The 25,005-nt window shown below is 32.0% G+C and overlaps 1 protein-coding gene across 1 annotated transcript; it reads right to left on the minus strand.

The window, feature by feature from the left end:
- Window positions 1-2,802: 2,802 nt before the first annotated feature.
- LOC110627947 (basic leucine zipper 61) lies at window positions 2,803-5,537 on the minus strand. The gene is made up of 4 exons (XM_021774362.2): window positions 4,440-5,537; window positions 4,151-4,241; window positions 3,887-4,013; window positions 2,803-3,642 (listed from the first exon to the last, which is right to left on the minus strand). Exons 1-4 carry the CDS (start codon window positions 5,030-5,032, stop codon window positions 3,509-3,511), a joined length of 945 nt encoding a protein of 314 aa, XP_021630054.1. The 5' UTR covers window positions 5,033-5,537; the 3' UTR covers window positions 2,803-3,508.
- Between the last annotated feature and the right edge of the window lie 19,468 nt (window positions 5,538-25,005).

Consider the following 25,005-nt stretch of genomic DNA (forward strand, 5'->3'; position numbering starts at 1 on the left):
TATGCAGCTGATGCTGGAGCAGATGATAGAGTAGATGCTGATGCAGATCCTATCCCTCTAGCTGATGCAGATCCTATCCCTCTAGCTGATGCAGTAGCAGAAGGGGATGCAGGTTGAGGTGAATGTGTATGTGATACCGCAGGTCATGGAGCTGCAGTGGGACGGTGAGGAGGTAGAGTGTGACGGTGAGGAGGTGGAAGGGGACGGGGAAGCAATGCATCGGTACATGGTGGAACTGGTGTACATGATCGATCCCTATGACATGGCTGTACACCGGATGCAAGTGGTACCCATATCTGAAGCTCCGTATCCCCAAGTCCCGTCGATGCCCGTGGTAACTGCGGCTCATGCTCTTGTCCGTCATCTGCAGTTGCGTCCTCTTGACTTGTACTAGCAGGAAGTTGAACCGGTCCTCTGGGCTTCTTAACCCTTCCACGTCCTCTCATCTGTGAACAAACAAAAATTGTCATTGCAAAAAATAATATAAAGTTCATAAACATTAAATTAAAAATGTACAAATGTATTAAGTTACTCACTAAGAAATAAATAAAATATACAACTCCAAACTGATTTAGAATATAAATGAATTTAGTCTGATTCATATGAATTGAACTCATTATCACCATCTACATCTGCATCAGAATCAGGGTCACTAAGAAATTCATCTTCCTTTGTTGAAAGGTCATCATGAATCTCAGTCATTCCTCCGCTAGGATCATTCAGGCAGTGTTGTTGAGTAATATCATCCATATTTACTTCAGCATAATCTAGGTCATCTTCTTGAAAAGGTTCATATGTCTTTGAAGATGTTTGAGATACTTCAACAACGGGTCTACCTTTAACTTTCATCACAGCCCACCAATCATTTTTGTCACGACGCTTGCTCGGGTATGAAGCATAAACGACTTGTGTTGCCTGAGAGGCTAATACAAATGGCTCGTACTTAGTGTATCTACGCTTATTGTTAATATCAATAATTCTATATTGTCTATGCACCTTGGTGCCTGTATTTGGTGTTGGATCAAACCAGTTACATTTGAAAAGTACAGTCCGCTTAATTGGTAACCCTGGATACTCCAATCGCAACACCTCGACCAACTGTCCATAGTAGTCACTTTCTTCAAAACTGTAATTACTCCCTTTTATACATACACCAAAATTCATTGAGTTACTACTTGAATTTCCATTAATTGTGTTGAATTTACATCCATTAACACAATACCCATTAAAAGTGGTGACATTTCTGAGTGGTCCCTTTGACAGATCTTGTATAAGCTGATTTTCTACATTGTTCTGCAATTCATGGGCATACTTGTAAAACCATTGGACAAACTCTCTCTCTAGTTTTTCATCAACAGCTGCATCTGTGATATTTGATTGTGCCGACTTTACTCGCTCTACATAAATTCTATACATACAAAGAAACAAGTAATGTTTAACAATAATGTACAATATAGGGCACCTGTGGATAGTGAACGTCGATAATGGCAAGATCGGAGAGAGAGAGGGATTCACTCATGAACTGTGATGCCGAGGAAGGACGCACCTGTGGACGGTGGATGGCGGCAGACCGTGGATGGCGGTAGACGATGGTTGGCGGCAGCGGACGATGGTTAGCGACGGCTGATGATGGATGGCGATAACGGTGAAAGACCCAGAGAGGTTGGACGCTCAGAGAGATTTTGATTTCTCAATCTCACGACACTCGTGGACTGTGATGCCGAGGAAGGACGCACCTGTGGACGGTGGATGGTGGCAGACGATGGTTGGCGGCGGTGGACGATGGTTAACGGCGGCTGATGATGGTTAACGGCGGCTGATGATGGATGGCGGCTGATGATGGATGGCGGCAGCGGTGAAAGACCCAGAGAGGTTGGACGCTCAGAGAGATTTTGATTTCTCAATCTCACGATTTAGGCATCTCATTTACTGTAATTTGAGTTAAAATTCACTAACGAATCCGTTAGTGAAAACACATTACATTAAAAAATAATTAAATCACTTACGAATTACTAATAGTAAAAATATCCGTTAATATTTTACTTACGGATTATTAACGGGTATATACTTCCGTTAGTGGAGAATACTGTGCGTCTTGTTCCGTTGTACATACCGTTAGTATCACTAACAGACTTCAACATTGAAGTCCGTTAACGATCAATATAAATCTTGTAGTGATATATATATATATATATATGTATATATATATATATACATATATATATATATATACATATATATATATATACATATATATATATATATACATATATATATATACATACATATATATATATACATACATATATATATATACATATATATATATATATACATATATATATATATATACATATATATATATATACATATATATATATATATATATATATTATTTTTAAATTATAATCAAGCAATATAAAATAAGTTATTTTATTAGAAAATATTTCCCATGACAATCTTTTTGTTTAAAAATTATTTTTTTCGTAGATAAATATTTTCTTAAATTTATCTTTTATTTCAAATATTTAAGGAAATCATATTTAAAAGAAATTATTATACATATGAAAAAATAGAAATATAATATTTTCAAATACATGAACAACTAGTAAATGATCAATGTCCCTCTTTATAAACTATTAAAACCCACCCAAAAAAAAAGAAGAAAAAAAGAAGTAAAGATAGATCTCCATTGAAGATCACATTCCAACTGCTTTGAGTAGGAATTATCAAATGGTGTTACCTTGGAAACCTCATGATAAATACACAACTGAACTTTCATGCATCAATCAATACACACTAACACAAATTTTCACTATATTACACAATTAGAATGGAATATTTACACTTTCCTTTTTGTCTTTTGAAACAATTTGACAAATTAAAAAAAAAAAATTACAACAACAAAGAGATATCAACCACTGAACAAAGCACAAATCAATCTGACATTAAAGTATCAAACACTTCCCACTTCACTGACAATCACTTCCTTTCATACATCCCAACACAAACCCCATTATGCTTTTGCTTCCAACATCACTTATAAAAAAGAATAAAATCAGACTTAATATTACAATTAAGAATCAGCAATCCACACCCTTTCCTAGCTACCTAATCAGTTAAAAAAAAAAACAATCTTCTTTGTTCCCTCAATTTTCAATCACAGATGCACATGATTTTCCCTGCAACCAATCATGTATGTAAGGTTTAGTGGTCCCCAATGTGATGTGAACACATCATGTGAATGCACAGGATAACAGCAGAGAGCACCAATAACATCCACCACCTTTTCTTCTGCATGAATGTGACTGCTTTCCAGTATTTTTTGTTTTTCAAGCATGGTCAAGAGAGAACATTGGAGAATTTATAGCTTTATAATAATTATTCCATGAAAAAATATTTAAATGCTCAATATTTTCTCCAAGAATAATTATATTTTTTCTTGATAAAGAGATTTTATCAGTCAGTTTATGCCATGCTTGAAAAACTCACTGGAAAATAAAAAGAATTAAACTTGGAGAAGTTGCTGTTCTTTCTCAGTAGGAGCAGTGGGGTCTGCTGCATTGTTCATGTTCTTGAGATTTTGTTGATGATACACTTGCCTCAGTCTCTCTATTTCTCTTTTTAATGCTTCTTGATGAGCTGCATTTGTTTCAAATTCATCGGTAATTATTAAGATAAACCAAATAACATTTGTAAGATGGGATTGCACAGAAGTTGATTCTGATTTCCAAAATTGTCATTTAATAAAGCATTTAATTTTCAACCCACCATTTCCTTATTTCATAGGAAATCTAAGAAGCTACCAACATGATGGATTGATCAGAAATGACTTCTGCCTTAATTATGCATTTAATTAGCTGAATAATAATAATAAAGCACTTACCATCTTTGAAGATCTTGTCTTGGGCTAGAGCTGCAATTCTTTGCTTGAGAGCACTGTTATCAACGTTTAAAAGCAAGCGTTGATGGTCTAGAAATGCAACTCTTGGTGAAAGCACTGAAACCTCAGCCTTCATATTGGACAACAGAAGAAGAAAAGCAAAAAAAAAAAAAAAAAAAAAAATTATTATTATGGATCATAATTATATATTAACAACTAAAAAAATTAAGAAAATAAATAAAACAAAATCACAAGTTAATTACTTACTTGTAATGAGGTAACACTACGTTCAAGCTCAGATATGTATTGCAGCTTCCTCACCCGTGACCTCTGCGCAGATTGCCTGTTTGCCAAGATTCTAATGCAAACAAAACCAATAATTACGAATTTTGATAATAATCAACAAATGCGGTTTTTGTAAAAAATTTAATTGAAAATGCGTACTTTTGAGGTGTAATTTAATTTTAAAAAATATATATTTTCCTTTGATATTTTTATTATATGCATTGAAATAGAATGTAGAGATAGCAAATGCGTATGCATGTGAGGTGAGTACCTTTTGACCCTCTTGGGATCACTTATCCTATCAGAAGAAGTGTTATTGGTTGAGCTTGGTGGAATTTGATTTTCTTGTTGGCATTGGCTTTGCACCTCATCGGATTCATTCCTTGTCTTCTGCTGCTTCTGATCGGACAACGTCGTATCTTTGTCATCATTAAAGCTGTTATGATCCGACGGCGTTGAAGGGTTAGAGCAAGACTGAGCCATGGCATTGGAGAAATCATCGGTGAACATAGACATAAACTGTTCATCGTCAAATTTATCGAAGTCGGTGCTGCTGTTATGTCCGGAGCCACGATGATGATGATGATGATGATGATTAGGTACTACTCCTGCACCACCTGTCCCACGACATTCTTCTATCAATGGTGCTTCCAGGAAAGCAATGGAGTCGCTCATCGATCTCCTGTGGGTCCCACGTCTCGCCGACGAGAAGTCTAGGAATTCATCTACCCATGAAGGGTTTTGGGCGGCTGTTGTGTTGGTGGCGACGGCGGCAGGATTATGCGACGGTGGCATGAACTTTTGGTAAGAGAAATCAGGCCAACTAGGCTGCAAGTTTGGGATTTTCGGAGGTAATTGTGCCATTTAGTAGTGCAAAAAACACCTCTAAATAACACAAGAACAAGAAATTCCAGAACCCAAATGCAAATCTTAAGCAAATTAAGCTTCTCTAAATCGATGAACACCCACGAGTAGATTAATATAAAGAAGATAAAGAATTACAAAACCCAAGAGTAATTAATCTCCAAGAAACAAAAGCTTTCTATATATTAATAACAAAGAATGAAACTTTTAACAAAGTTAGTTATTCTTGAAGAAGAGCACAAGCTAGAAACGGCACAACAAGAAGAGGAGGAGAAAGAACAATGAAAAAAAGAGAGAACAATATCTCATGAAGATTAAGACCTTATTATGTTATGTCATTAAATCTTGAATCCTAATCTCTCTCTTTCTCTCTCTTTCTCTCTCTTTCTCTCTCTTTTCTCACAGTGGGTCACATGGGAAGAGAGAGATTGGACAGCTATGTACAGCTGTTAGGAGGTTGGGTCTCAACGGTATTACTGGAAAGTCGCCAGTAGTTTAATAACTAGCGGAATCAGTCACCACGTGCTCTTGTGACCGGAACTTTAGTGGCTACCTTATAATAGTCTCATTATTTTTTTTAAAAAATCTCCCTTTAGAAACATTCCCATGTAGCCACCCTTTTCCTGCACCCTATTTTCCTGTCCGTTTGATCTTTTTAAGTCAACTCTAGTAAACACAATGTTGCACATCATTGTTTGATCATGATCATGATCATCTTTGTAATTAGAGAAAACCCTTTTACTATCATTGAAATTTTGTTGAAACTGTTAAAACTGTTTAGGAGTTGTGCAAATATCCTAGCCTTTCTAACCTCTTAATGATTGTTAGTTTCATAATGCTAATTTTTTTAAAAATAATATATTTTAATAGTATTAGCTAAAAAAACAATAATTTTGTATGTTTGATGTTTACAATCTAAATTTTTAATTTTAAATAAAAAATTAATTTTAAATTTATTGTAATTGTAGTATTTTAAAATTAATTTTAATTCGATTTAAATAGTTAAATATATTATATTTTTATCAAATAAATTATTTGATTAACTAAACTTGAAATTTTTTAATCTAAAATTTAAAATTTAGACTACAAATGTGAAAATTCATAAAATTGAAGTCTTTTTAAGTAAATAGACCTATATTTTATTACCCTAAGTTAAAAATAAAGAATTTTATGAAAATTCAATTAAATCAAAATAATTTATTTATATAATAAGATTTTATTTAAAATAAAAGAATTTAGTTATTTTCAATTTAAAAATTTTTATTTTCAATAACTAAAATTTCCTTCATCCTAATTAATCTTTGAAATTTTAAAGAAAACTATTTAATTTTTATAATTTAAGTATAATGGTTGAATTTTATAAACGGAGCAAATCACTGATAGTTTAAAAAATAATACCCGCTATTAGATTTTATTTTTGATAGTTTTAAACGGAATTAAATGCTATGAAATTAAAAATTATATCTGAACTTTATTTTAAACGTTTACACTCAATTCGAATCTCCTATAAATATTCGGATTGAATTTCAAACAAGATTTTTTGAATCGATCTCTTACATATCCTAAGACAATCTCCGATCATTAAGAAAAGATTTTCACAAACAAGAAATTTTATATCAATGAACTACTTGTTAGAAGAGTACATCAAATCCTACATGAAAGCATATCCAAATCGATAAAAGAACTCTTAGTCTATCTCTAATAGGATAATCAAGAATTAAGATGAATTCTACAAGAAAATCTAGTCCTATAAGGGTTTAATTAATTAAAATTATATAAGGATGCCTTCACCTAAGGGTGAATATTCGGTAGATTTGGTCAATAATCAAATTGAATTGAATTAAAAAAAATTAAAATTTTAATATTTATAAAAATCAAATTGAATCAATTTTAGGCAGAAATCAATTTGAATTGATTCAATTTGATTCAATTTAATTGGTTAGATTTTTTAATAGCATTTTTATTTTTTACACATATTTTTAGTATTTTAAAATTAAATTGAAATATTTTAACTTTGGTTATAGTATATTATAAAAAAAATAATATATTATTATTCATTAATCGGTTCGGTTCGATTTTATTAATTTTTTTTATTAAAACTAAATTAAACTGAAATAACAGAAATTTTTTAAAATAAAAACAGAAATAAAAAAAAATAAAAAATCAAATCGAATCTTTAAATTAATTCATTTGTTAATTTTTTCAGTTTGAACCGAATATTTCTCACCCTTAATTTTAGATATGTCTTTAATATGACTATTCTCTTTGACTTAAATATTAAAGAGATTATCTACGATCAACTATATAGTATTTATCTTTTAAATTCAAATTTAATATTTAAATTTGTAAGAAAATCAAGAAAATATCTATAAATATTAATTAATATAATTTTAAAAATAGAGTGTTAAAATAATTAATCTTACTAAATTATAGGAACTAAAGAATTTGTATGTGATATTTGATTAAAAGATATTAGCACCTAGCAATGTGAGAATAAGGGAGAGGTGGGTATTTCGAAATGAACTGTGAAAAAGGAAGGGATTGGGAAGGAGAGGGGGGCCATGTGAATTATTATTAGCAAGCTTTTTTTTGCAGTGTCCCTAAACCATACCCACATGTAGGGTACTGTGTCCTTTACATTTGTTTAGCTAGCACAGATCTTTCTTGGCAGCTTCCAAACACTATGATCAGACTGGAATTTATGTTGTTTTAATTAATGGAAGTGCATGAGAGAGCACTAAATCATATGATTAGTTTTAGAAAGAGATCATCTTTATTAATATTATTATGATTATTATATTCTAATTTATTAATACAAAGTAAGATGTAACATGTTTTCCCCTTCTCTCTCAAGTCACCTTCCTGTCCTGTCAGCTAAAATTATAAGCATCTTCATCTTCTCATTTTTCTAATGTGACTCAGGAGGCCATGTGGCTTCTATCTCTCTCTCTCTTAATTTCCCCTTGAAGCACACAACTTAATTATTATTTTCTTTCAAAAATAAAAAAATTTATGAATTACTATTAAGTTTTTATACTTTTATTTTATTTTATTTATTTTAAAATTATTCAATTAAAATGTATATATATTTATTAAATTTAAAATTTTTTATTCCTATTAAAAAAATTTATTAATTATTTTAAATTATTTATATTTTTAGTCTATATAATTTTAATTATATTTATTATTTAATCTTTATAATTTTAAATATTCATACTATCTAATTTTCTGATTAAAATTAAAATAAATTAATTAATAATTTTTTTGATAAAAAATTAAGGAGTTTGATTTTTAATTATTTTTTATATTAATTCATATTTAAAGTGCATAAATTGTACTTGCATGATCAAATTAAATAAATAAAGGTAATTAATTATTATAAATATATTATATATATTGCATATTCAATTATATATAAATAAATAATTATATTAAATTATATAATAATATCTAAAATATATAGTAATATCAGTTTATACTTATTTTACTTAAAAATTTAATAAAATGTAAACAGAATTCACAAACGAATATAAATATATTTATAATTATAGTAATTTTATAAACGGATGTTGAAAAATTAGATTAACAAAGGAATATATAAATTGTGAATATATTTATCTCTATTTAATTTTATAAACCGATTGTATGATTGTTTGCAAATCCGTTTATATTTATTTAATTTTACAAACGGATTATATATCGGTTTAGAAAATCGTTTGTATTCATTTAATTTTAAATATGAATTTTATATTCGTTTATAAATCTATTTATATCATATAATTTTATAATAAGATTATATATTTGTTTATATTTATTTAATTTTAATTCAATATCAGTAAATTATTAGAAATTTCTTTTTTTATAAAAAGAAAAGCCCATCCTCTCTTAGTACATGATTTTTATTATGTTATAAAACTCTTATATGGATTATAAAAAGTTTAAATATTTTAATTTTAAAATATTTTTATTTAATTTTATTTTTAAATTATTTAAAAATTATAATTTAGAAAAATAACTAAATAAAACGAAATAGTCTACTTCAATACTAAATAAAACGAAGATAATGAAATTATAATTTAGAAAAATAACTAAATAATTTCAAAAAAAGTAAAATTGATTAATTAAATTTAGTTTGAGTTGCCTTACCGGCTTTCTGCTAGTATCAATTTTTCATTAAATACTACAAATTTCATCGAAACTATTCTTTAGTTGTTCTTAAAATTAATATCATATTTATTTTATTTATTATTTATTTTATTTATTTTTATAACTTATAGTGTTAAAAATAGTTAAGTTATTTAATATTTTATAATTTTATGAGTATTATTATTATTTTAACTTAGATAATTATTAATAAGATTTAGTTTAATTTATTTTAGTATAATACGCTTTTTTATGGCATTTGATTATTTTAATTTAGATTTTATGTTGGATGTCTGGGATGTAATCGGTGGCCTGGGTGTTATATAGACTTAATTATTAATTTTTCTAATTATTAAAATTATTAAATATATAATTTATAAAATGTCATTTGTTGATAAATAAAAATAAATTTTATATATATTTAAGTTAATAGCAAAAAAAATTTATATTTTTAATTTTGTTATAATTATATTTTATATTTTTTTATTTATTAAAATCTTACTTTTAAAATTATTCTAATAGTTTTATATTTTTCATTTGTGACATTAAAAAAATTAATAAAATTATTACGTTATTTATCACATCAATATCACATCATCATATTATTTTAATAAGATTTAAAATTAATTGTATTTTTATTTTAATTTTTACTTATATTTTTATTTTTTATCAATTAAACTATATTATTTTAATGTGAAACTAAACACATTCTACTTTTATTTGTATAATTAAAAATTTATAAAATTATAAAATTATTTTTTTTATAATTAAATATATTTAAAAATTATTATTTATATTATTATTTAACTTTTTAAAAAATTTTTATCAATAATTTTATAATAATAATTTATTTTAACTAAAATCATTATGAACCGATTGTTTTAAAACCTGTCTAATATGTTTACTATTTAGCATCATTTTTTAAATTACTGTTAAAAAAATAACTTCATTAAATAAATTATTTATTATGAAATATTAAAAAATAATTTAAAATAATATTTAATCGTAAGTTAGTTTAAAAATATTAAAAATAATAAAATAATTTTTTAAAATGTATTTTTTAAATTATTCTTTTGAGTTTCAAGTATAATATTAATTCATCATTTTTTCTAAATTATAATACTATTTAGAATAAATTTTAAAAAAATTAATAATATATAAATTAAATATTTAATTATTTAGTCTGATTAGGTTAGATGACTAAAAAAATATATAATTTATTTAAAATTATAAATTCAGTTTTTATTCTTCCATCACCTAAAAAAATTAATAAAATAAATAATTATAAAAAAACTCTATACTTTTAGTTTTATAGTAATTTTATATACAATTTTAAATTATTATCAATTTATTAATATGGTATTCATGTAGGGAGTGATGTGTAATTTTATTAATTTTTAATGATATAAATAATAATAGGTAAAATTGAAATAATTTTAAAATATTAAATTTTAATTAATAAAAAATATAAAATATAATTACAATAAAATTAAAAGTAAAAGCTTTTTTACCATTAAATCTATACATTTACTAATTATGCAAATATTTAACTTTATCCTCATTTAATTCTGCGTGTCCCCTTGTCAGGATCCCTCACCATTTCCACTGAGCCGTGATAATGCATTTGTAGATTTCCTTCCCAAAAATAATTTGTACTTTTCAAATATTTTTTATAAAAAATACTTTTAAAAATATTTTTTAAAAATACTAGTTTTTCATTATTTAATTTTAATTTTAAAAATAAAATAAATTAATAAATTTATATATAGAAATGTTAATAAGATTTTCAAATGACTTAATTCTTTTAGTAAGAAAATATTTTTTATGGAGTAATTTTTTAAATATTTAAATATTAAAAAATAAAAAAGAATTTCTTTATGTTATATATATATATATGTAATGTTATATAATAATGGCTTAAAGTAAACTATGAGTTATCACTATAAAATGAAATCACGTGATAAGAATTTGATAAGCAAATAATATAGTCTCATCCGGGAAAAAAAATAGTCGGACACCTTAACACCCGGTTTATCATTAAGACTCACCCTCTCTGAATAGGACGAGTCTTGGCATAAAATTGTTATTAGCAGGCACAATCCAGTAGGCTCCTGCAATACCTTTAGTCACGAGATCGCTAGCCAGTTAATCTGGTGGTATCCCTTATCAGGGTAGCCGGCCACATTATTATCGGATCATCAGAAAATACTATATTTATTTCTATCTTCTTACAATATAAAAAGAAAAAGATCATAGAAATAAAGGTATGCAGTTCTTACACTACTCCAATTCTAAGCAGTTTATTACATTCGTCCTATTCTCTAGTATACTGACTTGAGCGTCGGAGTGGCTACCATAGGCACCCACCACCTCACGTTCTTTTTCTTGCAGGTTTAGCCAATCACAGCACAATTCTATTTTCTGGCCGCATCATTTGGTTCTATTGCCGGAAAATCTATTGAATCATCTATGTTCATTTGGATTAACGCCGGTCTCTTATTCTTTTTCTCTTAAAAAGAAATCTCTTTCTCTTCCCTCTCAAAGTGGCTGGTAGCTCATGAGCTGTTGCTAAGGTTGCTATCAATGAGGGCATCATCATCTCTTCTGCCCCTGGCAGTGGGCAAAACAGGCCCTCAATGGTCAATGACGCAGATCTCAACAACTTGACCAACGAGCAGATGCTCCAATACCTTCAGAAGTTGCAAGCTACTCTCAAGCAGTATAAGACTCGAGGGGAGGTGTCAGTCATGGCTCCCAGGAAAGGGAAGAAGCCCCTGTTGATACCCCAAGGACTCGTACAGAGGCGATTAAGAGACGGTCCAAAGGGAAGGCCAAGGTAAAAGAAGATGAAGCAGACGATGCTCCGAAAGGTGTGGATTGGAAGCTGGTACGGGTTGTTCAAAGGTACCAAAAGGAACAAGAGGAGGACTTTAGCATGGAGGATGCCTTGTCTCTTTAGAAGAAATTTTGGCAGAACCTTTTCCAGCCAAGTTCAAATTGTCTAGATTAGACAAATATGATGGAACAATAGATCCTAGAAGCCACCTGGTGATCTTTAGGATGACCATGCAGCTTCAAGATGTCAACAACTTTGTGTTGTGTCGAGTGTTTCTATCAACACTTACAGGTTTAGCTCAGAAATGGTACCAACATTTGAGTCCGGGTTTGATTCAAATTTTACGCAGTTCACTACATTATTTAAATCTCAATTTATTACTTGTATACCTTCCAAAAAGCTCTCATTTAACTTGCAAAAGATCCGTCAAGGAGAGGGTGAGTCTATGAGGAGTTTTATCTCACGGTTTAATGCTGAAGCTATACAGGTGGAAGAGTTAAATCATGAGATAGCGTGTGAAGCACTGAAGAAAGGAACATGCAACTTCAAGTTCATGGATTCCTTAATAAAAAATCTAGTCGCAACTTATCAGCAGTTGATAGACAAAGCCCAAAAGTATATTAGGCTGGATGACAAAGTCCAAACATTAAGGGAGGACAATAGGGCGAACCAAAAGTAAAATCAAAAGTCAGAGAGGCAAGGATGTGAAGGGGACCAGAAGAATTATCTCGTGTCCCGAAGGAGGGATGACTAAAGTAAGTATAAGAATTATACTCCATTAAATGAATTATAGACACGTATCTTAATGTGGATCAAGAAAAAAGACAAGGAGGTCAGGTGGCCACCCAAGCTCAATCCCGAGGAAGTACAAAGACAAGATAGGACCAAGTACTGCCGTTTTCATAAAGACCATGGTCATACAATGGAGGAGTATCAACAATTGAAAGATGAGATCGAGAGACTGATAAAGGATGGCACTCTTCGAAAGTTTGCCAAGAAGGATAGGGAAGAGAGGAGACCTGAACCCGAGGCAACGACCCCCAAAACCACCCCTGACTGGAAGCCAGTGGGGATTATTCATGTAATCGCAGAAGGACATAGTGATGATCAGGAAAAATAAGCAAATCATAGATGTAATAGCCAGTATGGCAGACTTAACGAGAATTGAAAAGAACCATTTAGGGTCTCAAAGGTTATTCTCCTAGAGTCCTATAAGCTGGCCAAGTTAGATGTCTGAATTATTCCCTATTCATGAAATATTTGTAATTTGAGAAAATTCTATCAATAATAGTTATTTGAGATATTTTTTTTATGAGTTGTGCTCTTCAGTAATAAGGAAGGATGGGATTTCCTTCCTCAAAAAGATTAAGGAGACAAGAAGGGGCCACACAACGGGTTTTATAAGACCACAATCCGAGCGTTGGTCCCACTAATCAAGGCCACAAGGTAGGTTTCACCAGGCCAAGTCACAAGGCGAGTTTCGCCATCTGGGCATTGGTTCCACTAATCAAGGCCACAAGGCAGATTCCGCCAGGTTAGATCACAAGGCGAATTCCGCAAGCATTAGTCCAACTAATTAAGGCCACGAGGTGGCTTCTGCCAGACTAGGTCACAAGGCGGGTTTCACCAGACCATATCCGGGTGTTAGTCCCACTAATCAAGACCACAAGGTGGGTTTCACCACGTCAGGTCACAAGGCAGGTTTCGCTAGACCATAATCCAGGTGTTAGTCTCACAAATCAAGGCTACAAGTGGGTTCTGCCAGACTATAATCCGGCCGTTGTTCCCATTAATCAAGGCATTCATGCTAGGCCACGAGGCAGGTTTCACCAGGCTTATGTGTGATCCAATAGGCTCACATTAATTGGCAATAGGCCCAGTCCCACCAGACCCATAAATCATAAGCGGCCTCTAACAAGACATTATGACTACCCAACTAATATGAGGATCGATAGTCCGATAAAGCCTAATAAATAGAACATGTATTAATCCTTTTGTCACACGATATCTAGTTTGAACATAAGTTATGGTCAATGTCAAACTTATAATGTTCAAACTTGTGATTACTCGATCTCTAATTAGACTGATAAAATCAAATGATATTGATCATACTATCAATTCATTTGAGCACGGCTATGCATTTCTCAATCTCACTTATCGAGGGGCCCAGAAGATATCTCTCTCAAAGAGAGGGACAAATTCTATCTTGATTGTTCAATATTCTCTACATAATTTCTGTCATGCTCAATCATAACCTTTATGATTGTCCGATTAAAGACAATGTTTAGTTATGTCAAAACATAACAGTCCTTATATTGGAAACTATGACAATCTCAAGTCAAAGGATTAAGACATAACTATTTTGATATTCACTTATGACAATAACCCATGTAGTGATCTCAATGCAGGTCTATCCAATACTTTATTCTCTAACAAGTATTTATGATTATTGAATTATATCAACATATACATAATCATCTCATGATTATCAATCAATAATCATACTAGTTATATTTTATTATTATCAACATAATAATAAGTAATCAGGGATGTTAATCATTATTATGTAACATGCAAACAAATAATAATGATAATAAAACCTCTTTTAGTTAATAACCAAAATGACATAAAAAAAGGTTCAAGATAATGGTCTAAGGCAAATACACTAACAATGAGCAGACTCGTTAAAAGACTCGTGAGTAGCCTTGTTAAGAGACTTGTGAATAGACTCGTTAAGAGACTCATGAACAGACTCGTTAAAATGCTCGTCGGGCAGGTTCGTTAAGAGATTCGGCTCAATTCGATTACACCTCTATTTCAGATGAATTAATTACATATTTTTTTAGCCACTTAATCTATTTATCATATATATTGTTCATTTTTATATCTCTATCTATTAATTATATAACTATATTATTAGTTTATATATTTATTTTTCACCATATGTCTTTCTAAATAAACACTCTTTTTAAACTATTAAGTCTCTTAATAAATTATTATTATTATTATTGCTTTTAAATGTTTATATATATATATATATTTGTATGATTATTTTTCTACTTAATATTATTCGCTTAATTTTGTAAATTAAAATTTTTATATAATTTAAATATAAATCAATATGATCCTATTAATAAAATTTGAGTATAATGTATATATATATAATTATATAATTTAAATTAATTATATTTATATTAATATATTTATTTTATGTAATATTTTATATTTATATTATATGTATAGTATTTTTTATACAATATAAAATAATTTAATATAAATCATCTATTTAAATAAAAATAAATAAAAATATATGAATAATCAAATGATAATATGAATAATCAATGATGATATAATGATAATATATTAATATATTTTATATAAAAATGTCTATGGATACTAATAATAAAATTATATAAATTTAATTAAAATTATATAATTAATTTAAAAAGAAATTTCATATCTCTTAAAAGAAAAACTCCATATCTGTTCCTCACCTGTATAGATTGTTTATATATAAATTTATATATTTATTATATATATTTCAATTAATTATTTTTATATAATATAAATATTTAAATAAATAATTTTTAAATTTAGTATTATATCGTTGATCTTATATTAAATACATTTTATATAATTAATTAAAATTTTTATAATTAATATTTGGATAATAAATAATAATTGATGTTATAAATAGATAAATAAATATTTAAATATTAAAATCTAAATAATAAAAGGATAAAAGATTTAAATATTAAAATTTAAATAATAATAAAAAAATTAATTATTGATGGGAATAGAACTAAAAATCTTAGAAAAATCACTAGACTACAAACTCACATTCATTAAATTACTAGACGACAAACCCACATTCATTAATTACTGCACATTATTTTACATTTAAGGTAATGAAGGTTACTGAAATGACATCTCTTATTCTACATCAGAAATTTATTCTACATCAGAAATTTATGGAGATGGAGGGATGAAACCCCTCTATAAAGAAAGATTTCACTTTCTATTTTATTTTAAATTAAGAATTTGATTATAATAGATTTTAATTAAATTATATTTAATTTTATTAAAGTCTCTTTTGACCTTTTAATTTAAAAATTTAATATTTAAAAATTTAAATTAATTAGGTTTTGTTAACTAGCTTTTTAAATCGAGCTTTCGAGCTCGAGGTTGAATTAGTCCCGTTATTAGTTTAAATGAGATTTTTACGAGTCGAGCTCGAATCGAGCTCCATTATGGTATTTAATTTTTGAATCGAACTCGAGCTCGAACTCGAGTTTATAAAATTTTTTAATAAACAAGTCTGACATTTACAAAACTCAGCTCGACTCGATTCGATTACACTCCTAAGTATTAGCCTTAAGATTATAAGAAATCCTATAAGGTATCAAGACATGCATTCGCTAGGCCAAAGGTCCGAGTGATAACCTTGTTGTTCAAAGGTTTTTAAGTTATCACCATTATGGTGGTCGGGTGTTAATCCCTTAGTAATCTTTTAAAAGAAATCATTTATGTCTTGAGTAGACAAGGCTTATGGCTGGATAGTAATCATACAAAATCGTCAAAATAAAATATTTTTCATTCAAATAAAAAACTCATTATAGGGCAGAAGGGATATTATTGGTTATCTCTTTTTGAGCTTCTGTTATAAGTTTATCACTGGATATGGCACTAGAAGCTAGGTCAGGAGGGTTGTCTTCAATTAGCCCTTTTTCATCCCGCCCATCCTCATTCTCAAGCTCCTCCTCAGGAAAGATGTCTTCGAGGAGAAGTCCTCTATAGAAAAATGCTGGAGGAGCTCCTTTTTGATAGAGCCTTGGCCTTGTATGAATATCTCCCCACCCTGGGCCATCGTCACTTAGAGTTTTGCCTCAAGCTCAATAACCCTAATAGAGGCGGCCCGGGCTTCCTCAGCTTGAGCCTATAGTTTCAGAACTTGCTGATGCAGTAGGGCCACTTGATCCTCAGTAGTCTTTGCCCGATTCTCAAGGACCAGCTTGGAAGTATTGGCCTCACTTAGCTCAGCTTGGAGCTTGTCCATAGACTCTAGAGTCTCCATCATGGTCCCTTCCACCTCATCGACTTGTGTCTTCAGCCTCAAGCATTCCTTTATCAAAAGCCTCCCGTCTGTTTCCTGAGTACCAAACTCCCACCTCAGGACTTTGTTACACTCCTTGGCCATATAGACATAGAGGGTACTCTCTAGGAAAAAATGCATGATATTGTGAAAAAGCTCATCTGTCTCAAGTTTATTCAAGGGACGATGGTCCTTGAGCCTCAGGGTATTCTTGGTCAAGAGGACTGCCAGGTTAGAATCATCAAGGAGAGAAGGCGTCTGGGTTAGGGCTAATGCCAAACATTGGATGCTGGGAGGCCATGAGGAGCCAACCCCCACGTTCACAAGAACATGCTCAGTAGGAGTGAGGACAACAACAAAAGGCTCGGAAATGGGGGCAAGCCTAGTGGTGCCTATGGCAGAAGACTCAGGCTGCAAGTGGGCCGACTCTTCTATTGTAGGTTGGGGAGGAGGAGGAGGAAGCATGATCACTTCTTCTGCTTCACGAGCACGCTTAGGAGAGGGACTGGTTACCCTAGCGAGAGCTTTGCCTTTGCGGGCAGCATGCGCTGCCTTAGCAAATTTGCTTCTTGACTCGACCATATATGCATAAATTGAAAAGTAAGTAAGTAGGGCAGTTTGAAATCTAAAAGAAGGCAGAAAAAAAGTTACCCTGATCTCTAGTCAGGGAAGTGCTCTCTCCAAGGCTGGGAAGGCTAGGCGAGTGAGGACTCTAAGTCTAGCTCGCCTGTAAATGACTTTGGTAAAAGAAGACGACATTTCTCACCCCATTAGTAATGTCTATTTTCTGAAGGGACCTAGCCATTGTCAAAACGGAGGCTAAAGCCCCATCCTCGTTCCTCTTTAGTTGGACTCCATCCTTCCTCAGTTTCACCCATAGGTTCCAGCTCGTTTAGAGGTGCCCAAAACCTCTAGACGTTCGGTGTTGGAGGACGAAGAATTTGTTTTTTCACCATTTTAATGAAGAAGGTATCTGGTCAAACTTCATTTGGTGTTTACATTCATTAAAAAATCAGAACTCTTCATTTTTGTAGGTACCCAGCTGGTACATTTGAGAGAAGAGGGTTACACTCGGTTTGGTGTGGTTGTTGAAACAATCGAACCAGAAGGCCACCAAGATTCTCCAACTGTTGGGATGCAACTGAACAACTAAAAGCTTATGAAACCAAAGGACATCAAGAAAAAAGGGTCTATGGGGAATTAAAGACTCGCCTTCAACTGCTCCTCGAAGACTATAATAGTATCCTCTATAGGGATCATGTCATTCACACGAACATTTGAGGTAGGGACAAAAATATGAAAAGTCTCTCTATTAATTTGATATTTATTATAAAGGCGACCTACGTCTTGCTTTGATAGGATAGACGAGATGTCACCAAATGAGCTACTTTCACTTTCTAGAGTCGCCCTCAATGGAACAATAAGAGCTGGGGCACAGATGAGGCTGCGGAGGAGGAGCTTGAGACAGAACCTCCACTGAGAGTAACTGAAGAAGAAAAATTATTCTTATTCATTTTAAAAGGAGAAAGAAAATAGAAATTACCATGATAGTAATGAAGTACAAATAAGAAAGAAGCAACCGAGACTTTTAGAAGCAAAGATTACAGTTATGAGCAAAAGTAATATTTGAAGGAGAAGAAGGGACTCTCATAAGACGGTTTCAATAGCAGGCTTTAAATATAGCTTAAGAAACGGGGCAACCATCATTGAAAAGTTAGGTAGACAAAACAACGTGAGTAGGAAGGGATCAATCTCAATGGCCATGTACTCCAAATCGTAAGAATAATTATCACCTTCAAATCTGAAGAATCGAAGACTAGCGGAGGACCTTTGATGTTACATAACGATCGCTCAAAGTAAGCTATGAGCTGTCACAGCAAAATAGGACCACGTGGTAAGAATCTGATAAGTGAGTAACGCGGTCCCATCTGAAAAAAGGAAGAATCGGACACCTTAACACCCGATTATCATCAAGACTTGCCCTCTCCTTGATAGGCAAGTCTCGACATAAAATTAACATTAGCATGCACAATCCAATAGGCTCCCGTTACACCTGTAATCATGGGATCTCCAGCCAATTAACCTGGCAATATATCTTATCAGGATAGCCGACCACATTATCGTTGGATTATCAGAAAATACTATATTTATCTCCATCTTTTTACAGTATAAAAGGGGAACGATCACAGAAGTAAATGTACGTAATTCTTATACTACTCAAGTTTTAAGCAGTTCATTACAGTCGCCTTATTCTTCAGTATACTGATTTGAGCGTCGGAGTGGGTACCGTAAATATCAACTACCTCACGTTCTCTTTTTTGCAGGTTTAGCCAATCACGGCAGAACTCTATTTTCTACCTACATCAATATATATATATATATTTATTTATTTATTTATTTATTTTTTTAATAGAATCTACTAATAAACATTTATTGTTTTATGTAATTTATTTTTCGCCAATATTGTATATTTTTATTAGTTTGTTATTTAGATTATATGAAATAATAGGGATTGTGCATAATTACTCCACCAAAACATTCCAAGAATTCTATGAAGATGGAGAGAGCTTTATGTAAGCATGGTTATCTCTTCTTTGTTTGCATCAATGAAACTCGTTGAATAGCAATAACATTTAATGGTATCATGGTAAAACCTAAAATTGGGAAAAATTATTACAAATAATAATATTACAAATATGAAAATCATTTACCATCAGTTTGAATTAAAAGTCATAATAATTTAATTTAATTAATTTTTTTTCTAATAATTTTTTTTATTTTGAATAAAAAAGTTTAATTTTATTAAATAAATTTTTGTTTAAAAAATTAAAATCATACTATATATTTATTTGAATTTATTTATTATAAAATAAATCATACAAAACAAAAGGTTGGAGCTTTTATTTGTAATGCCTATTATTTTTCTTATACAAATTACACAATTTGAATCACATTCATAAATTCAATATTCACAATTGAAATAAGATCAAAGAAGGTCTTTATTCAAGATTAGAAATGTAATGAGATTAGTCTAGTCGGTATAAGGAACACACGATTTTTTTATTATGTTTAAATTTTATTGCAAAATATTTTATAATCAATAATTTTTGTTTAGACCGATTCTATATAAATTTATATTTTAAATATATAAAATTTTATATGAATCTTACTGTTAAAATAAAATATGATATACCTTATTTTGTGTTGCTTACAAATAAAACTACCAAATTTTCTATTAAAAAGAAAGCCCTCGACCATATTTTTTTATTAATTCTTAAAAGAAATGGATAAAGATCTCAACCTAAGATATACGGCAAAAACCTCTAGGACCATGATTCACGGTTCTTACATCCTTAAGTTCTTACAAAATGCCAATATTATCAGCATCTTTGAAATAGTTGTGCTTAATGGATGATTCCTTTTTTAAGTGGATGAGCTCAATCATAAATTGTATAATAGAAGAAGCATGCAAAAAGGTTCTTAAGTTGCATTTCAATTGCTCATTTCTTCTCAGTTCTCACTTCCAAAGGTTGGCCACACTGTTATGGATTTTTCATCACACTCTTTCCCTCAATATTAGAGCACATCACGTGCCATGCAAATAAAAGAAAAATAGCAAAAATAATTATGAGGTTGGATGAATAATTGAGTTCCCACAAAAGCCTCGTTCCTATCATATTGCTGACTCGATATATGGATGTGTCAAAAGAGTAATTTACATCAAGCGTAAGCCTCAAAAACAAATAATTGAGGAAAGATTTTAAACTGTTGTTTAGTCCAACTTGTTTGTTGAGAAAATCACTTTTTTTTTTTAATATATTAATTAAATACTATTAAAAAATATTTAAAATTAAATTTAATAAATTTTAGTTATGACAATATCAAAATAACAAAATAATTTTTTAATTGTTTTTGAACATCTAATAATGGTATTTTTTCTTAAATGTACTTTTTAGTCCTCAAATCACAATGTTAAATAGGCGTTTTATTGCATAAAATAGTAAAATTCAAATTTAGAGTCAAATATATAGAAGGGTTTTTTTTTTTTTTTTTTTTTTTTCATTCAGTAAAGAAATTATTATCAGTACATTTGTTTTTCTTTTTTAGAGATACATCATACGTATTATCAGTGAAAAATTTTATTATTTTTATCATAATTATGTAGTATGTGTCTGTTAGCGCTGCAAAAAGTAAAATACTTAGAAAAATTTCATGTCCACTCCAGGAAGGAAACAAGTAGTATGAAATTTTGCTTGGCGATATTCAATTTCTTAATGCTGGTTAATGGACTCTGATGACAAGATCTCCTTTCACTTCACCATATATGATGTGTTGAGATCCAGAAAGAGGTAGACTCAAGGCATATTTTGGTAAGTTTGGTCTGGTGTGTTTCCCTTTTACCTCTTTATTCCTTTTTCCTTTTATTGTCTAGTAACGTGTAACTACGGTCCTGCATTTGCATCTTCCTGCCATAGTCACGCTTGCTGTATGTACGAATATACTACATCCTTTCCTATTGTTAGGTAGCCATTTAATTCCATCTGGCGCCGTGTGGACACGATTCCAAACGTCACGAGGTTTGTTATCTCATGGGGTCCGAAGGATAAATGGAGTTAGGCCTCCAGCGTGTAGGCTCGAGTCCAGTCCGAATCATCAATGCGAGTTTTGGGCTTATACACGAGGCAGGCCTGATTGTTGGGTCTTAATAGAGTTGAGACTTGGCCTTTCCAGCATGGGCCTAGCCTGAGCCGGGGTGTTCAGGGCTCAGTTATCATCAAGTGCCTCTTTACCTGCCTATTAATTATTCCATGATTAATGAGGGGTAAATCCTGAAGCTCCAATTATTATGCGCGGCCCTAGGAGAGTTCTTGTCAAAACATCTCCTCTTTGCCTTTACCCATTTTAAACTTGTGCTTTTGATTTCACTCGCTGCTATACCTCTTGCGCTGCTTCTGCTATCTTGCCCTTTCTCTTCCCTGTGATTCTTGCCTTTCTGATTTGAGGTACGTCCTACTATTCTTATGGCTTCTGCTAAAATTTTTGACGTAGTAGGTCTAGTGTACTCCATCACCCCTTCCTCTCTTTCTCATTACTTCTTCAACGTTTATGCTGACACCACCATCTATAAGATTAGGGCACTCCTTCCTAATGAGAGGATTGTTCTCCCCTACCCACCGCCAACGAGTCTGATAGACACCCAGAAGGGCGCAATCTAGTCTTTTTCGTCAAATAACATGATTTTAGGCTAACCTTCTCTTTTACCCATTTCTTCATTGATGTCTTTTGCCATTTTAGAGTGACTCCTTGGATGTTATCCCTCAATTCCATCTTGTTCATGTGCTGGGGTTTTTCCCCTTCTATTGAGCTGTTCTGTACCTTTTTTTGACTCATTAGATCTACTCATAGGTTTTACTATTTTGGTTCTCGGGCTGGGTCGTCTATATTTTTTGGGTATAAGGATTCAATAAAAGGCTGGACCGAGGCTTTCGTTGTCGTCGAGCTAAAAGAGAGCTCGAGGATCAATTGGGATGTCGACCTCTCCTGGAGGGAGGTCCCCCAGGGATGTAATGACTTTTATAGGTTAAGCAGCGCGGATCAAGTTTGCCTTCTCCGACTGACCTCTGTAAAGAAGAAGTATGACGTCGAGAAGTGCATGCTTATGTCCAACCTGCGGGACTGCCGGGAAGTTGGTATTCTTTTATGGTTTTCTTTCCTTTTATGCTTTCCTTTTATTGTTTCGGACACTAACTAAATTGGCATTTTCTTTTCAGCTTCTGCAGTGTCAATGGAATCTACCAAGCTCTCGAAGAATTTCACTCTGTACCGAGAGAGCATGAAGACAACTCTCGCCGCCTTTAAGGCTAACAAGAGTGTAGCTGATATGACCCGAGAGGTCTTCTAGATGGCGACTTGACTGTGCGGTTGTCGAAGCCGGTCAAAAATAACCTTTTCAGTTATTAACAATCTTACAACTGTAGATAGTGGTAAAAGGATCGAATCCACAGGAAATTGATACTTACCTATCTTTCCTATCAAGACAAAGAAAACAAACTGAAAGTAAAATAAACATAAACTGCAAGTAAAGTAAAAAGGGAGGTTTGAGATTGATTCAATTAAACTAATGATGAAAGCAATAAAGTGAAGCAAATAATAAAATAAAGGAATTCAAATATGAGAAAAGCTCTAGTTGAAGAATTGGATCCACTTCAGTTGTTGGGATTGATCATTGATACTTAGGTTTCTTTATTTGATTCAATAAATTAGTTATGGTGATGGAAGACGCTTCTCACTACCATATCTCTCCTTAAGCATAAATTAATTAGGGAACGTCCTCTAACTAATACTAATCAACAAGTTGCCAAGGAACGTCCTTGGGCCTTAGGCATCTAACAACTAGCAATTGTATTAAGAAATAGAGAGACCTAATTCTAGCTACCCAAACGCATGGTGATATCGCTAGATCATGTAATTTCCTTAGTTTTTACACCAAGAGTTACTTGTGTTTGAACAATCCAAGCAATTACGGACTTAAAACTATCCAAACTAACAAATTATTACCTTGCAATCAATTGGCCATATTGATCAAAATAACAAAGCAACAATGGAATTAAGCATGAGATTGCATGAATATTGAAAAACAAAAGATAAACAATGTGTGTTCAGATCTCACAATCCATAAAACAACTAAAGTTTCAACCAATCTTCAACTAGAAATAAAGGTTTCAGCCACTCATAGCTGAAACAAAACCAAAAAATAAAGAAAAGAAGAAGAGAAGAAGGAGAAGTGGCCGAATGGTAGGCCTTGGAGAGGTGTCTTGTGCCGAATGTGAGAAGGGTGAAGAGGAGAAGAGGTGTGCGGCTCCTTAAGGTGATCTTTTACAGTGTTTATGTGCTGCCCTAGGTCTTTTACTTGCTACCCAAGTTGGTCTTCCTTGCTGTCCAAGTTGGTCTTCCTTGCTGCCCAAGTTGCTGCCCTTGCTGCCCAAGTGTGCAGTAATGAGGTGGAGCCTCCTTTTGAATTTTGAATTTTGAATGTGCAAGACTTGGGAGGCAAGTATGTCTTCTTTGGCTTCCTTAACAAACTGAATTTTGAATTTTGAATGCTCTTGAAGATTTGAAATTTGAATTTCAAACTACTTTCCTTATTTATCTCCTCTCAAGTTGCAACTTGGCATGCTTGCTCTCCTTTGTTCCATTTTAGGCAATTTTAAGAGTATTTTCTCCAAATTACCTCTTTATACTATTTTTTGCAAAATAAGATCAAAATCACAAAATTAGGCAGAAAAAGTGCAAATTAACATCAATAACAATATGATAAAATGGTCTAAATTTGGACTGATCACGACTCCTACTTCTGCAGCTCATTGTTCTGCCTCTACCCCTGTGCCTTCTCTAGCTTTGGTGCCCACGACAGGGGGCTCTCGCTCCGCCGCCTTGTCAGTCCCCTCTAAAGCGTCGGCTTCTGCCAAGACTCCTTTTGCTCCCAAGAAGACTCCTAAAGAGCCCATCGCGCTTAGCGAGTTAGTCGAGAGCAGCTAGGAAGAGGACACTAGGACTACTCCTCTAGATGTCCCACCTATCTAGGTCGTGAGGGCTATTGTGATTAGGGGTGAGGCTGCCAAGTAGGCTTGAACTTTGGAACCTGCAACCGAGAGCAGGGCTGCTAAGAGTGCCCATACCTTAGAGCCTGCAAGGACAACCCCTTCCCCTTCAGTTGATAAGGGAAAGAAAGCGGTGGAGCATTTATCATCTACCCCACACAATGAGCTATTAAACACTATCGAGGTGACTGCTGAGTCCATGCCAGCCTCTGTAGCCAAGATGCTGTGTGAGAGGATTTTCGAGGAGTCCCGGATGCTTCTGATCCTCACTTCCTGGCCCTCATCAGCCATCTTGCCTGCT

This window comes from Manihot esculenta, chromosome 12 (genome assembly GCF_001659605.2).
Source record: "Manihot esculenta cultivar AM560-2 chromosome 12, M.esculenta_v8, whole genome shotgun sequence".
Classification (NCBI taxonomy): Eukaryota; Viridiplantae; Streptophyta; class Magnoliopsida; order Malpighiales; family Euphorbiaceae; genus Manihot; species Manihot esculenta.

Excerpts from the sequence above, each read along its gene's own strand:
- LOC110627947 (XM_021774362.2), bottom strand. The coding sequence starts at position 5,032 with ATGGCACAATTACCTCCGAAAATCCCAAACTTGCAGCCTAGTTGGCCT. Across the intron at positions 4,014-4,150 it reads GTAGTGTTACCTCATTACAA|GCTGAGGTTTCAGTGCTTTC; the intron begins GTAAGTAATTAA and ends TCCAATATGAAG. Across the intron at positions 3,643-3,886 it reads AGACAAGATCTTCAAAGATG|CTCATCAAGAAGCATTAAAA; the intron begins GTAAGTGCTTTA and ends AAACAAATGCAG.